Below are 16709 nucleotides of genomic sequence, written 5' to 3'. Positions count from 1 at the left end.
TAATACAACAGCAAGTATATACCTGTAAAAAAAAAAAAAATTCTTTTAACATTTCTCTTTTGAAAAGGTTAACAATACCTATTTAATAAACTGGTTACTTTAGTAGTGGACCTTATTGTAAAAAAAAAAAAAAAAAACACATTTAACATCTTACCACTTTTTGGCCAGCAGGAGAGCTCTCACTTTAGAACCAATCATGTTCACCTGATTATGACATGAGTGATGTTACAAGCTTTTTAATTGAAAAAGGTTACAGAGATTTCAATGAGCAGGTGATACATTTTGAGCTATTAATCAATTTCTCAATTCAACGTTTTATAAGTTCTCTTTTTACTAGTGACCAATATTGCTTCTTCCCAACTCAAAGTTGGATATTATTTTTATATCAAAACAAAAGATAAAGATCAAGTTTGGCTAGTCTTAAACTAGATATAATTGTGAATGAAAGATATAAAAAGATCTAACCAATAGGTGACCTCTCCCAGTAAACTTTCTTGCAACAGGCAAAACAATAGAGGACAAATTGCATTTTGTATCCACATGAACATAAAATGTCCTTACCGCAGTTGGTGCTGAGATTCAATCAGAAAGCATAGGTACTTTTGCCCACATAAATCAGTGGTGATAAATACTTTCAGAGCTTGAGAATTTTTTTCTCTATAAAGGGAATCAGAAAGAAATAGTTTGTGAATGTATCAGTTTTGATGTACTGGTCAGCATCTTACAATCTCATACGCCATGGTAGTAAAAATGAATGTGGCCCAATAAAATGTTTTTTTTAGTAACCCTGGACTATGAAATGTACACTCATACATTTGTTACTACTGAGCAAGATCAAATTCCACTTTATTGCCATAGTAGGAGGAACTTAACGTTTAAAGCAGTTTACTGCCTCATACACTGAATATTACAATACATTCACTAATGGAAACAATTCTCCTGGTGGTCACACAGTATCTTACTCTACAATTGCGTTCCCCTGAATCCTGGTTTTGGTTAAATATATTTTTCAATATACATTAAAAAAATATACTCAAACACATCTAAGTGTTAACATTATTTAACAAAACATCTAAAATAATAACGCAATAGAAAGACCATACTCCTAGTTAGGAGCAACTGACCCAATACTTAAGAGCAAAAACATCCTGCTAAGCATTAGAAAAACAATTCCTAAAAAGAACGTGCACGGTTCCTTCTGATAATAACGCTGAGAAAAAGCCACCCTGAGAAAGAGGAGTGTAGAATTCCAGAACTGGGGTGTTTAGTAGTTTGGATTTAAATATATAAATAAATGTACTGAGGGTCATGGCCGGAATCCTGGTTCTATGCCCTAGCATCATCATCAGATACTTGGCTGCCTAAACCATTTTCAGGAGATGGACCCTGCCTAGTGATCTAGTGACTAAAAGAAAGCAGTGAAGAATGGAGTCACATGTTCCAACATCATGGCCCCTGCTGCCATGGGAGTTCTGCCATAAAGACACCCCTTTAATGGCCTCAGTTTTGAAAATCCTCACTGCAGTCTTAAATAAATAAATATATATTTAAAGCATATCCCCAAGCAGTTGCCGATGTCCCTTGTCAATCCTACCCTAGGACCACCCTGGCACCCAAAGAACCTCCCTCAGAAAAATGGCAAGATGATAGAGCAAGACACATTGGGATTAAGGTGTTGAAAGACCCCTAGCCATTTTTATTTACACACAATATACAAACAGAAACATTAAAACAGTCACTATGCACAGTAACCCACAGATTTACATCTTTGCTCACAGAGATCAGGTCCTAGCCTTAAAGTCACTAACACGTGGAGGTTTTTCTATCCATAGCTAAAAAGATGTTCCTGTGCATCCATCAACATCATATCTTGATGAGTGAGATCATGACTGGTAGCAGAGTCCCTTCCTCCTAGACACCTTATCCAGCAACTCAGAACCTAAGTGGATCCCTCCTTGTGGGTGGACCCCAACCCAGATTCCCCCTACCAGGGGTGATCCTGTGCAGTGAGCCCATTTGCCCGCTAGGATACATACCTCAGGCATCCCACAACCCTGTTTCCTCCCCTCAAGGTCATGTGCTAGCTTGCACCTGCGCAGGTGATTGCCAGATAAGGATGCCTTGCACGTACTCAAACTGTCACACCACTCAAGACCTCACCCGCTGCCAAAAAAGCAAACACAACAGCCAACACTTGCAAGAAAAAAGGTGGTTAGGTACAGCACAGGTTATCAAAGACTCAAATTAGATCCCATTGAACAGATCGGATTAGCCCTTGACATAAAACTCCACTGCCAAACAGAAAAAACACTCCAACCCAGTGCCTACTGCTCTGAGGATGGTGGGTAGAGAAATAAAAATCCGACTCCAACAGTAGAAGTTGTGGCAGTGCAGGGTCCTGGCGGAGTTAGTGTTCTGTGGCAGCGAGTAGGAAAGAGACCTGCTCGCTACCTCATGCTGCCTTTTATGGGATGGGCCTCAATGGCGGCCCCCAATGACCCTGGAATCTCTCTAGTGCTTCCGAGTCACACCCGCATACTCCAATACTGCTGTGCTCTTCCTGCAGGAGGTGACGGCTTGCACCATGGCCCCTAGGTCAAGCCTCACTGCCATTTGTGCAGCTATCCCAAGTTGGGGGAGCCTTTGCTATATGGCCAGGCAGTTGCTATTGTCCCTTGTCAATTCTACCTGCGGACCACCCAGGAGTGGCCCCTCCATGTGAGCGGAGGAGCGTCGCCCCCGCTACAATCTCTCCCCCCCCCCCCCCCCAAAATGTCCCAAGAACTGAAAAATAAAATAGTAATAAACTTTGTTTATTACCATTTTCTTTTTCAGCTACCTGTTCTGAACTGAGTGTCAGGACGGGGCAGGGCAATTGCTGAAGAGTGGCAGGAGGGATTTGTGCACTTGTTTCAAGTGTGTATGTCCCTTTGGCCAGCGGTCATGCAATGGCCAGCCCGACATGCACACTTTAGATTTCTCTAACCCAGCTATCTTGAGACAGCTGGGTTAGAGAAAGTACAGGCTTCCAGCACTCCTGAATGAAAGTAGTGTCAGGATTGGTTAGTGGTGTTTCCTGGTCCAGCACATTGGAGCTGCCAGGAGAAGAAGGACGCTGTGAGGAAGACACCTGCAGGTAAATGACTTTTTTGTTTTTTGTTTTTAAATTGCCCCCTCAGACAAATGACACAGCAAGACACATTGGGATTAGGGCAGTTGAAAGATCCCTGGCCATATTTATTTACACACATTATACATATAGAAACTAAAACACTTATGTACAATAACACACAGTTTTATATCTTTGCTTACAGAGATCAAGTCCTGACGTTTAGAAAGTCACTAATACACAGAAGTTTCCTATCCATAGCTAAAAATGTGTTCCTGTGCATCCATTAACATCATAGCTTGACAAGTGAGATCAGGTCTGGTAGTAGAGTCCATTCCTCCAAGGCACCTTATCAAGGAACTCTGAACCAGGGCGGACCCCTACGGCGGGTGATCCTGTGCAGGACGCCCATCTACCTGCTAGGATAGCTACTTCAGGGACCCCTTGCTTCCTCCTCTCAAGAGCCAGTGCTGGCTTGCGCCCACTGTAAACATGCAGGTGACTGCCCGGTAAGGACTGGTGTCAACGACTGCACCCAACCCCCCCCGCACCCATACAGCCTCTATACTTGGAGCCAGGACCCCCTCTGTCACTTTGGTCTAAAAGGACACCTTGCATGTACCTGAACTATCCACCATCATGACCTCACCCGCCACAGGTCGGCATGGTTCACTTACTATCTGCCTGCCCTGCCCCCGACCGGCCCTCTCTCCCTGAAGCCCAGGTGATGTACCAAGCTAACAAACCATCAAGAAACAGCTCATTACCCACCTTGGACAGATGAACACCCTTATGTAAGAAAAGCTGCTCACCCTTGATGAAACCATGAGCTATTGATGACAACCTGGCTGACCTGTACAACTTATTGATCTTTTTGTTCACCCGCTTCACAGTCATTGATGGCTTTGACCAACTTATCCCCTCTCCATTCCAGCCTGGGTCCAATGTTTGACTAAGTTAGCACCATGTCAATGAATCTCCTTGCAAGACAGCACATCTCAGAGATAATGAGCTCAAACAAGTCCTTCCTACCAATCGATATCAGATCATCACCATCAAGATGAACAATAACAATCTCAGAGTGCGTAAACCCCGGTGCAGGAGTGTGTCCAATGCAGTCCTTAGATAAGCTAGGCGCAAACCCCCTTAACCATAAAAAGTTCTGGCAGTGTAGCCACCTGAAAAATATGCCTTCACTGGTCTCAGGTATGAATGGCCCAAAATCAGCATATCTGTAACCCCATCTGCTCTCGTGTGGACAGGAAGCACCAAGGTATCCAGAGCCATCCTGAATCCTCACGACGTCCGCCTGAGTCAACAGGGGAATAGAAAATTGGGATGGAGGGTAGGAGAACAGGTATTAGGGCAAAGCAGCTACAGCACGTTCAACCGCACATAACGCTTGTAACAGTCATCTACTTGGCCAATCTTTTTCACCCCATACCTTCCAGTAGCGGCTCCAATTCTAAAAGAATGAGAGTCTTATTCAGATGGGTCCAAACCTGCCATCCTCTGTGATCTATTCAACACTACAAAACCAGTATCTTGTGAGTGGTGTACCATCTGCGTGTACCAACAAGGGTCCCTCTGGCCCCAGAGTACGGTGAGCCAAAAAAAATCCAGATTCGCCAGGGGCCAGCATTTATTACCTGGCGCTCTATAGAGCAGAATATGCTCACCCATTCCCATCTGGTCAGTCTTTAATAATTATAGGCGAAGAATCATTCGGCCACTGTACCTTTGCATATTGCAGCCCTCCGGTCCAATCCCTCTTTTTCTTGGCAATGAATTTACCAAGCCTTGGCGCCATATAATGACTGTGCAAAGGCCGCTCTGAAGAGACGGACCTCATCTAGGGATGTACAAATGTCGGTGAGGCTAGATAGAAGAGTCATCAGCCGGGTCATGTCAATGGGGTGTCTGGCATCTGGTTTATCCTCATCCACTCGTTGCCAGCCCTATAATGCCCTCTGAACCAGAAAGGCCTTCGTGCCATCAGTGTGCCTAAGCATCTTTGCTAGGAAGGATTTTGCGGCAATGTGCTGGTTCATGTATGAGACCGTTGGCCAGCCAGCCAGCCACCCCCCTCATAAGAGACGCAAGAAAAGACTGCCTCAAGAGCAAAACCATCCTTCCTCACCACACTGCCTAAGAAATTGCAGTATGCACTCAATCAATCATGGATTTGTAAAGTGCAGCTAATCTCCTAGTCTAATCTCCTTGTCTCAAGACAATGAATGCCCCCTCATTGGTACACCCAGTCTTAGGCGCTAAGGTAGGTAAACCAGAGCACCAAGCCTCCACAGTCACTCCAGGAAGGGTGCAGGGAGCTCCGCCACTCCTGGGTGATAGTACCTGAAGACCTATGTCTTAAAACAAGACAACGCATAGGCTGCATTGTTCAGCACCCACAGCACATGTCTAGCTTTAAAAATGACATACAGTTTTAAGCATAGCAACACAATTTATTTCATTAAGCGAAGGATCCTTTTGCACATGGCTGCCTGTTGACAGATGCACTCCACTACAGACATGCTGTCTGACCAAAACCCTACAGACTGGTTGCGAAATTGATCTGGCCAGACCGTGAGGGCCACCAAGATGGGGAAGAGCTCCATAAACCAATGTTGGACATCTAATTCGACTCCAGCATCGAGACACCACTTAGGACCAAGGATGGCACCAAAACTCTCACTGCAACAGAACTATCTCCTCTCTAGACCTGACGGGGCTAGGCCATACTACTGTCCCACTTAAGTCCTCCAGAAATGCCTCCCATATTCTCATATCCTGATGATAACCTAGTATAGTGGTGCGTCTCCCTCAATCTAAACACGGCTTGTGAAACTGACCTTGAGAATAGGCGGCCCGCGGGGATAATGCAAAGAGCAAAATTCAGCTGCCCGACCACCAACTGTAGCAGGTGCAGTGTCACTTTCTTAGACCCCAAACAATCCCTTAGGGCTTGGGAAAAGGCAATAACTTTTTCCTTGGGGAACCTAGATTCACCAGCAACTTATTCAATCCAGAGGAATTTGATAATTGTGGCTGGCCTAAGGTCTTACCACGTGCTAGGGGTATACCAAAAATTCCCATCAAATCCTGAAATGCCTGCAACGCTCCTGCACGGTCCCCTGTACCGGAAAGGCCCAAAAAGAAAAGGTCATCCAAATAGTGCAAGTGGAACGCCCACTGATGCCCAGACCTCTGTCTAAAGACCTATTCCAAGAAAGTGCTAAACTTTTCATAATATGCACAGGAGAGTGAACAGCCCAAGGGCATAAATTTGTCGAAGCACAAGGAACCTTCAAACTGAAAACCTAGCAGATGAAAATAGTCTGGGTGCACAGGAAGGAGCCGGAAAGAAGACTCAATAACTAATTTCACCAGCAGCATCCCGGGCCCCAGCTCTTGTAACATTCCAATTGCATGATCAAGGGAGGCATACGTAACTGAACACAAGGTCCCATCAATTGGTTCATTCACCGAATGTCCTTTGGGAGCAGAGAAGTTGTGTATCAACCTGTACTCCCCTGGCTCTTTCTTAGGGACTACCCCCAAAGTGGAGCATTGCTGTTTTTAGCACTTCTGGACTCTGATTTCTTGAAACATTTGGACTCAAGGTGGGATGGCAAGCCACAGAAGAAACAGCATGTCCCGGTGGGGTCTGGTGCAGGATCTTTTGTTGAAGCCCCACCCCCAAATCACCACCCCCACACACCAGTCCAAAAGGGAATGGCCCCAAGGCGCTGCGGCTTTATAAATCACAGCCAGGTGTTCACGCCAATGCCAGCGTGGGCCTAGTAGCCTTGATTCTACAGAACTCCTTTTCATAGACCCTCTAGGCCGCCCCCGCCCCAAACTCATCATGAGCACAGACTATCCTGTTCTGGTAGCAGGCCAAATGCACGCCCCATGTTTGGGAAACATTCCATTGTGATAGCCTGACAAAATTGCGAAGCCCATCACCCAGTTCATGAGCGTCTCCTCCACCCTCTTCTTGTAAAGCCAGTGCCCAAAATCCCTAAAGTGAGAGCACTCCTTGCACCGCTTGCCATCCTCTTGCTCTGGCCTATCCACAGTCAACTCACATGTCCACAAAACTCCCCTTCCAAATTTTTTCTTTAATCGCCAGAGGCACGTGCCTGCCTAACTGATCGTGCTCTGAACGAACATCACCCAGCCTGATACTCAACAACCTGTCATCGCAGTCTCTGGAGCTGGGAGGGGGTCCCTCGCCACCGATGGAACCATAGGTGGCAGGCAGCTGGCCACCGGGCAACACTGTTAACCAATACAGCCGTAGCGACCAACCATAATGCCCTAATCCAACAATGTAAAAGCACACAATCATTAATAAGCCTAACTGAGGCCTAAAGTCCAGAGTGTGCTGGTGTCCTAATACCACGACCCAAACACTTGGCTCCAAAACAGCTTGCCTATGAATTACTCCTAATGCCAATCCTACCGTATATGCAGCCCCTTCAAACAAGAAAACACCAGGCCTTAACAACCACTGAAAATATCGAGACAAAATGACAAACGAGCAGGACCTTGCTTTTGTACCAAAACAAATAACTAAAACGCCAGAAACAGTTCCTAAAATGGCCCCAGGCCCCCTCACCTAAATAACTAAATGCAGGAAAAACAGTTCGAAAATTTGGTTAAAAAAATCTCACCAAAAGGGCTAATACCTACCAAACACCTACCAAACAACTGCACCCAGGCCCCCCTCGGACCCCTGCAACTTCGCAGCTCACAGTACACCACCACAGCTGCAACAGAGTGCTAACTCAGGTTAGCTGAGACAATACTCTAACCTGTGCGCTCAAGCAGCAAACTGCGTTGCAGAGCACGAAGAGTGTGGTTTTAACCTCCCATGTGCGGCTGAGTCCATGACCTGTAGAAGGGAGGCAAGAAACAAAAATCCAGCTCCAACAGTAGAAATTGCAGCAGTGCAGGGTCCGGGGGTGTTCGTATTCTGAGGTAGTGAGTGGGGAAGAGACCAGCTAGTTGCCTCACACCGCCTTTTATGAGAAGGGCCTCCTTGGCAGCCACCAATGAAAACAGAAGCACTCGAGTGCCCTACCTGTGGGCTGCTGCTGCTACTTGCACCATGTCCCCGGGTCGGGCCATGGCCACACATCCATAGGAGTTGGGGGAGCATTTGCTAATCTTGTTGAGATATTTCCTCTCCCCCACCCACATTTTAGGAGTTACGACGGATATTTACAGTGACAGAAACTCTCTATGCCTTGTCTTAGATGCAGACATCCACTCTGATCTCAGAAAATGGCAGGAAATGAATTATTTCTGAAATCTTCCAACTATCTCTCTCCAATTCTAAACCCAGGGCTTTAAGTGGGATGACAAAACTGGGGGGTCTCTACAAGGGGCATGGCAAACCTGCTAAGGGGGCGTGGCCAAAGCTAATAGGGGTGCGGTCTAAACTATGGATATCAATGCATTTCAGTATCATGTCTGGACCCGTGAAGCAACCTAAAACGTAAACAAATGAGATAATATGTTTCTTGCTGTGTGTATAAAGCCCTCCTAAGACTAAGTGGGGAATATTGTGCGTTCTGTCATTACAGCTGACGGACACAAATGACAATTAGGTTTTATGCACAGAATAATTCCTTCACTGACTGACATTACAATAATTACAAATCTTTCCTTAAGGAGCAGTGCATTACCACTTCATAGCACACCACTAATCCCAGACAGGTCATAGCATGCGAAGTAAACCAGACAAACAGATCAAGAGTTTTACAAACCGGCAGCAGGAACGCAATACCGTAATACCGTGGCAATGTTGCTATAGGACTTTTGCTGTCGCTGTGTAATTTTCTAGGTTCAACCCAACTCGGTCTTTCTTCCTTCTGGCGCTCAGTGGTGTAGAAAAGGTGCAGTGGCTCCTTGTACAAGCGTGAGTGTAACCAGAGACCAGTGGAGTGACACACACTTCTTGTGAGCTGGGCTTTTATGTTCCACTTCTAGGCCAGATCAGCCCCTCGCAGCCCACTGAGAGGCAGCAGATGGACACCACCTCCATCCCTTCAGTCTGAACTGAGTGCCTTCATGCAATGGGCCTTGCTGAATGTCTTCAAAGAATTACAGTGTTGCAAAGGCACTAGCATGCAGTGGCATAGCAAGTGTGTCATGGGCATTAAAAACAGAGCCCGATAGGGACCCATTTCTATGCCCCTTTTTAGCCCTCGAGTGCACCAGTCAACTACTGAAAACATACAAGGCTCGATGTTTTCCGTATAGTTTTTGGACTACTTTTTCTCTTCATTTCATAAGCAGCGCGATCTCGCTGGGAAGTAGTTGAGCACTTTGCATGACATCGACCCTGTTACATGGATAATTGCACTTTTGCCAGTTACATGGATAACTGCACTTTTGCTGGTACGTTTCACTGCGAGCTAACTTCTGTTTCCTTTTGTGTGTCTGCTTTGTGCTCATGGCGGCCATTGGCTCACTTATGTGAAACTGTTTTACTTTTCATTTTCAGTTTGTGGAAAGAAAAGTTTGGTTAGGAGTTTACAATGCTAATAACTTTAACCCTAGCAAATGCAAGATCCACTGCATTGCAAATTATTGTTAATAATTGCAAGTGCTCAGTCCCGCCAGGACCCGGCCCACTTAAAGCCCTACCTAAACCTCACTAAACCTAGCACACATTCTCTCATTTAAGCCCCATCAGCACTCACACCGCTAAAATAGTTTTGCAGTCATGCCATATACTTATTTTTGTTTCTGGGTGCTGAACACCAAAACACATACTCACATAGACACATAGTGAAGCATGGGAGGATACCATTATTATGAGGTTTAAATCTCTAGCTCTGCCCTGATACGTAGCATTTATGAAAACATTTTGCACACAGAATTATTACTACATTTATGTACATGGTTTTAAAAAATGTTGCTATATATGCCCTGGAAAAGTCACTCTATTACATACCACTAAATGAAAAATTTGTTAGCTGGACTGGAGTTTGATAAGATGAGCTGGTAAAAAAGATTAGATTTGCGGACTTGACTTTCTGTTTATGACAAATAAATGAACTGCATTTCAATCTTCGAGCATAAACTTTACTACGCTTATTCCATTTCTTGCCCTAATATACATCAGCCTCAGGATGCAGGCCTACTTCAGGGTGTCGAACTGGGCCTTGTCTTTGATGACGGGTACCACCATAATCTTCCCTTACCCTCTCAGCCTCCTATTAGCCTCCATCTTCACCCTCTGTACCTCATCAATCATGTCAGTAAATCCACAACACTTTCAATAAAAATGAACAACAGAAATGAATGGGTGGCTTAATTAAATGCACCAGGACCTCAAAAAGATATTATAAATTGGAGTTACAATTCCTGAAATTCCATGTGCAGCACCTCTACTCCACTTTACTCCAGTGTATGATACACCAAGCAACTCTACAACATAACACTCCACTAAAATACTCTTTACTCCACTCCTATGCAACTCCAGTCAACTCCCACTCTAGTCCACTGTACAATACTTTACCCCATATGCCACTGTTCAACAGTCCACCCTGTGCTGCTCCACTCTTCAACACCCTCCTCCATTATATATAATTCCACTCTACAAAACTCTAATACACTCTAGTTCTGTATAACTCTGACTCCACTCTATGCCTATACACTCCACAACACTGTTCTCCACTGTACAAGACTTTCCAACAACCTACAACACAGCACTCCCCTCTACTGTACGTGACCCAACTACAGTTTGACACTTAACTCTACGCCACACCATCCCACTGCTCCACTGTACGACACTCTATCACACCACTCTACAAGAATTTACTATGCTGTACACTACTCAATGACTCTGCAAGACTCTCTGCCAATTTACTCTACGCACCTGCACTGCATGACACAATAGAACAAGCCACTCAACATCGCTCTACGACACTCCACTATATGACACAGCACTCCACTGTATGATACTCTCATCCACATGTCTGTGCACCATGCCACAAATGTTTCCAAAAGGCATACAATATTTTGCTGAGGGATGCCTGGCTGACAAGATTATGTTAAAGACTTTGAGCAGAAGATCAAAAGTTGTCAAATGCCCCGCTGAATCTCTGCGTAAGAGGTGGAGAAACCTCCCCTGCTGCTGTGACAGAAGAGCCTATGGTCGTGCTCAATAGCTCAGGATAACAGACTCTTCGTGCCCAGTCCAGAGCCACAAGGATTACTTGGGGCTGGTCATACTTGATAATCTTGAGAACTCTGGGCAGACGTGGTATAGGCAGAAAGGCATACAGGAGGCCTGAACTCCATTCAGGTCAAAAAGTGTTACCGAGCTATTACCGCCTTGGGAACTCCAATATGCAATACTGATGACACTGCACATTCTTTGCAGATACGAACATATCTAATCAAGGCTCTCCCCACTGCTGAAAGAGACCTTGCACCACCACCGATGGAACAGTCATTTGTGATCAACTAAGCACTGCCAGCTGAGTTTGTCTGCTCTGGAGAGGCTGCCAGATGTTGAACCATCCGGAAATTGCCTTTATGTTCCAGCCACGTCCAGAGGCGCTGAACCTCTTGACAAAGTGCCCACAATCCCACCCCGCCCAGCTTGTTACAGTACCACATGGTGGGGGTGTCCTCTGTGAACACCTGCCCTACCTTTTTTATTCGGAGAGGGAAGAAATGCTTTCAATGCTAGTCTGATCGCACAGAGCTTCAACAGCTTGATATGGAGTCCATACTCCACCAGAGATCAGATGCCTCTGATTGTCGCCTCTCTCAGATGGTTGCCACCACCCAGGAGTGATGGATCTGTCACTACTGTTAGATCCAGTTGGGGAACAGGGGGAGGAGGGGGGGGGGAGAGGGAGACTGTCTCTAACTTAATCGCGGTTCACTGCAAATCTTGCACAGTCCCCTCTGAGATCTGAACCATGTCGGAGAGATTCCCCTGATGATGTGCTCAATAGAACTTTAGGTCCCAGTGAAGAGCCCGCAAATACCATCTGGCATGTGTGACTAGCAAGATGCAGGAGGAAATGAGGCCCAGCAGCCTCAGAGTCATTCTCACGGAAACCAGGATAGAGGCTGAAACATCTGTATCATAGCCTGAATATCCTGGATTCGCCGCTTGGGAGGATAAGACCGAAACTGCACTGTGTCCAGAACAGCTCCTATGAAGGGAGCGCCTGAGTGGGAGTCAGGTTGACTTCAGCATGTTTATGGTGAACCCCAGGATATAAAGGAGGTATGCCGTAACCTGGAGATGGGAGACGACAGCCTGAGGCGAGCTCACCTTCAACAGCCAATCGTCGAGGTAAGGAAAGACTGAAACCCATGACCTGGACTGAAGAGCTGCGACCACCGCCATCACATTGGTGAACACCCGAGGGGTGCTGGTAAGGCCAAAGGGGAGCACAGTGAACTGAAAGCGCTCATGGCCTACTGTGAACCGCAGGTAACGTCTGTAAGCAGGCAGGATGGGAATCTGGAAATAGGCTTCCTGAAAGCCCAACGCTAACTTCAGTCTCCTGGGTCCAGGACAGATAAAATCCAAGCCAGAGTGAGCTTTTTGAACTTCTCCTGCCTAAGAAAAAGAGATTGAGGGACCGAAGGGCTAGGATAGGGCAGAGGCCCTTGTCCTTTTTGGGTCCCAGAAAGTAGCAGGAGTAGCAACCACGACCTACTTCTGACATTGGAAAAATCTCTAAGGGTAGTCCCGCTACATAATTGCTGGCGCAGACGATGCAGACAGACACAGAGCCAGACGACGCCACCTAATAGCGCACAGGGGTACTTCGAGAAAAATCTCCGTATTCAGACGGACGCCTGGCGACATTCTAAGGTAAAGAATCTGCAACTAGATGTCTCTATCAGATATATATGGAATTAGTTATATCTTAGTCCCGTGTTTTTTTAGTTAACCATCCACAAGTCCTCAAAGACAATTTTGCTATTCAAAATTCAGGGGTGGCCATCTTGGAGTGGCCTCAAGTTTATTCCAAAGGCTAGGAGCTGTTTTCTCCTACTGTTATTCGGCTCCATAATTCTACATGATTCTGTTAAAACTTGATGTATCATGCATATAACATATCTATTTAGAATACTGTCAAATTCATATTTACTACAATATAAGCTTTACATATTTGCATGAAACACAAGGCTTTCTCAAAAACTCTCATAAAGAGAAATATCCATCATTGCCAATCTTTTTCCAGCCTCAACTCATGCTTCATATATCTACTATTATATCTCTATCTATTTATATACACAAACATATAATCATATACGTATTCACTTAAAAAAAACAATGGTTACAGGGATGGTATAATTAGGCTCAAATTTCAAATGTAAAAAACCATTCAAATTCAGGAGTTCTTTCAAGTAACTATAACTTGTGCCCCTGCCATGCACAGTTTCTTCATTAAGAATTTTGTTGGAAATGCTGCAGTGATAATTTTAAGGATGTCAAAAAAGAGGTCATGACTGATATATGGGGTAATTAGCAGTGCATGGCGAGGGCGCGAGTTATAGTTACTTGAAAGAACTATCACTGTTGGATTTCTATAGTTTTGTACATTTAAAATGTGAGCCTATCTAGAACATCCATGTAACCCTTGATTTTTTAAGTGAATTTCTATGTTTTTTCATAGAATTTCTAGGTTTCTAGTTTTTATTACATTAACAAATTATATTACTTAATGTTAATCCAACCACAGCCGCGCATGGCCTTTGGCCATGCATGGCGGTGATTGACTGTAGGGCCAGGCCCTGCGGCCAATCCCCTATGAGCACCCAACCTGGCGCCACTCATGAAGTGCTGCTTTGTTTGGTGGAGATGTCATCATATTCCTGTGCATCAGCAGCGCATCTCCAAAATGGGCAGAAAATGAGTAACCTGTCCATCATCCTCGGAAAATGGCAGAAAGATGTTACATACCACTAATTTACATGTAGTACGGCCAAAAGGGTAGGGCTTCTACGCCATTCACATATGTGTAGATTTTAAAAGGGAGAACACAATCTCTTGTCTCAGCAGCACATGACAACAAAGAACCCACAAATCACAGTGACTACATGAGACATTAGGCTTGAAAAAAGGATTATAGATAACTTTTCAAGATGGAAATGCAGAGAAAAGAACACTTGCTTTGCCTTGATCATGTGCAAGAAAATAGGATGATTAGTACTTTACAGAAGTGGAGCTTCAACTTGGGCACCTGCTTTGTTTATATCTATAAGTTCCTTTGCGGCAAGGTTTGAATTCTTCAAAAATGAGCATCATGCCAGAATGAATCCTGCCCTGCAAATTTATCCAAGACGAGGCCACCATTTTGTGCAGAATGTCTATCTAAATGGAGAATTGTTTACTGGCATTAGTAAGTGCTACCTTGTTGGGTAAATGTACAGCACATCTTCTACATTACAGCTGCTTAAAGGACGCCCAGGTAATGTTTCCAGTGACCTTGTGTGTCTGTAACATTCCCAATGTTATTGTTCTTCCAGTGTCTTCATCGGATAACTTAATAAGCTAGAGCTGCAGCGTTGGGAACTGCAGGGGAAGCCTGAAGACCCCCAACAGTGCCCGCTGGCTCTCTGCATCCAGCGAGAGCCGGCGCTGCTCCCACACGCAGGGAGCTGCTGAAAATGCAGCTCCCTGCATGTGGGAGTAATACTTTAATCTTCTTCCCCGCCCCCATGTGTGCAGACAGGGAACAAGATAGAAACTCCGCCTCCAGCAAGCGGGAGCTTTTTGACAGCTCCTGCTTGCTGGAAGTGGAGTGTTTGTTTTTTTACTTGGCGGGCGCCATCTCAGCTCCCGCCAAGCAAAAGCAAACCACTATCTACGAAAGGCGGCACCCAGCACAATTCAGGCCCTCTCCTTTCTTTTGCACGGGCCGGCCCCGGGGAGATTGTGGTCTCTGGGGCAGTATAAGGCCCGGGAGGGGGGGCTGCACAGCCTCCGCTCCTTTTAATAATAGTAATTGGCCCCAGTGAGGTGGGGGTCCCTTTGGCCCGTGCCGCCCCCCGCATATTTGCTATATGTAGCTCTTGGGAGGTGGTGGTTCCTGGGGCTCTTGAGCGAACTGGGAGGGGGGCCCCCATGCATCCACCTTTCTTTTTCTTTTTCAATGTGGTGTGCCCCGGCACCTGGCTCACCCGGGGGCTAAATGAATAATAAGCATGGAGACCGCGCTTGTTTGTTTTGTTTGTTTGTTTTTTGGCAAAATTCGCAGATCTAACGCCGATTTTGCGCAAATTAAAAAAACTAAAAGAATATGCTTTTTTGCCCTAGCAGGAACCCCTCCACCAAGATTAGGTTGTTTGGGTATTCCTACTCTGCACCCTTTTCTATTTTTTTTAGATTTATTGGGGGGACTTAGCTGAAGCAGGGTCCCAAAACGGCTGTCAACACTTTCTGGTTGAAGTGTTGGCAGCCAATCGGATATGAGGACAGGGACAGTTGGATCCACATCCCTGGATATCTAGATTTCATTTTCTGCTAATGTCTCTAAAGATTACTGAACGGATTACATCTAATCACAAAAAGCACGCTTGTTGGGCCAAGAGACGGCTTTCTACAAAATTTGGTGTAATTTAGTCAGAGGTTCAGGCTGTAGGCATGTCCAAAATACCTATGGGAAAATGCATGGGGAAAACGTGTTTTGGGATCCCTCCTTTTTCTTTGCCCCTGCTTGACGGATCACCCTAAGACTTTCAAGACAGCAGCTGAACTGACTGTCTCATTAGTTTTGAAAATTTCGTGAAGATTTGCCAAACTGTGCCAAAGTTATTGGCAAAACAAAAAATGCTTTTCCTATGGAAACTAGGAGTACCTTATGGTCAGAAGTACAGCTGCTTTTATCATCTCAATTAGTCTTTTTGCTCGACACACTCTTCACAATGATTTCACCTCACATATCTCTATATTTGTGATCTGGTCACCCATACGGTTTTCATATCTATGTTGCAATATGCCACAAGTATGAATTTAACAGGGACAAGATAAAAAGGAATACAATGTTACAGCAAACATACAAAGTGGACAAGCACATTGAAGCAGTAAACACTTTAAACTACCAACTAAATGGGAGTGAGGAACTCTGTACCTGAAAGACGATTAACTCTACCAGAGGCTACTATCTAATAAAGAGAACATACTGAGACAGTAATGTTCATGCCTGAACAAGCAAAGCACCACAACTAGTGGGCTGAAAATGCAACAAGAATTTGTCTTTCACCAAAGGAATACATACCTTGCGGCTGGGCTACTTTCTGTCCATAAATGGTCCAGGCAGAGCTCTGGGACAATTGGCTCTGCTTCGGCTGCCTGGACTTCGCTGCAGGTGCTATTCGGGGAGTGTGAAGCGCTCAGTCTTTTTGGGGAGGGGGAGTGGGAGGAAAAGTTGAACCGCTGCACTCCTGCAAAACTGTGCACCCCCAATGCAGGAGAATGAGAACGGCTGTAATTTTGAAAAAAATAAAATATTCAGTGATGTTTTAAGAAAGGTCTCTCCACTGATGTAATTTTATCAAAAGGAAAATAATTTATTTTACTGTCCAGAAAATATGGCAGACAAAA

The 16709-nt window shown here is 45.2% G+C and overlaps 1 protein-coding gene across 2 annotated transcripts in view; it reads right to left on the bottom strand.

The window, feature by feature from the left end:
• ANAPC1 (anaphase promoting complex subunit 1) overlaps window positions 1-16709 on the bottom strand; it is a 614893-nt gene that overhangs the window by 500432 nt on the left and 97752 nt on the right. For both annotated transcript variants that reach the window (XM_069234703.1, XM_069234704.1), the window contains exons 9-10: window positions 16384-16590; window positions 562-657 (exon numbers count right to left, since the gene is read on the bottom strand). In XM_069234703.1, the coding sequence (XP_069090804.1) occupies window positions 562-657; window positions 16384-16590 (303 nt within the window). The remainder of the gene's footprint in view (window positions 1-561; window positions 658-16383; window positions 16591-16709) is intronic.

This window comes from Pleurodeles waltl, chromosome 5, assembly GCF_031143425.1.
Source record: "Pleurodeles waltl isolate 20211129_DDA chromosome 5, aPleWal1.hap1.20221129, whole genome shotgun sequence".
Taxonomy (NCBI): domain Eukaryota; kingdom Metazoa; phylum Chordata; class Amphibia; order Caudata; family Salamandridae; genus Pleurodeles; species Pleurodeles waltl.
This window is presented reverse-complemented; position numbering and strand designations above follow the sequence as displayed.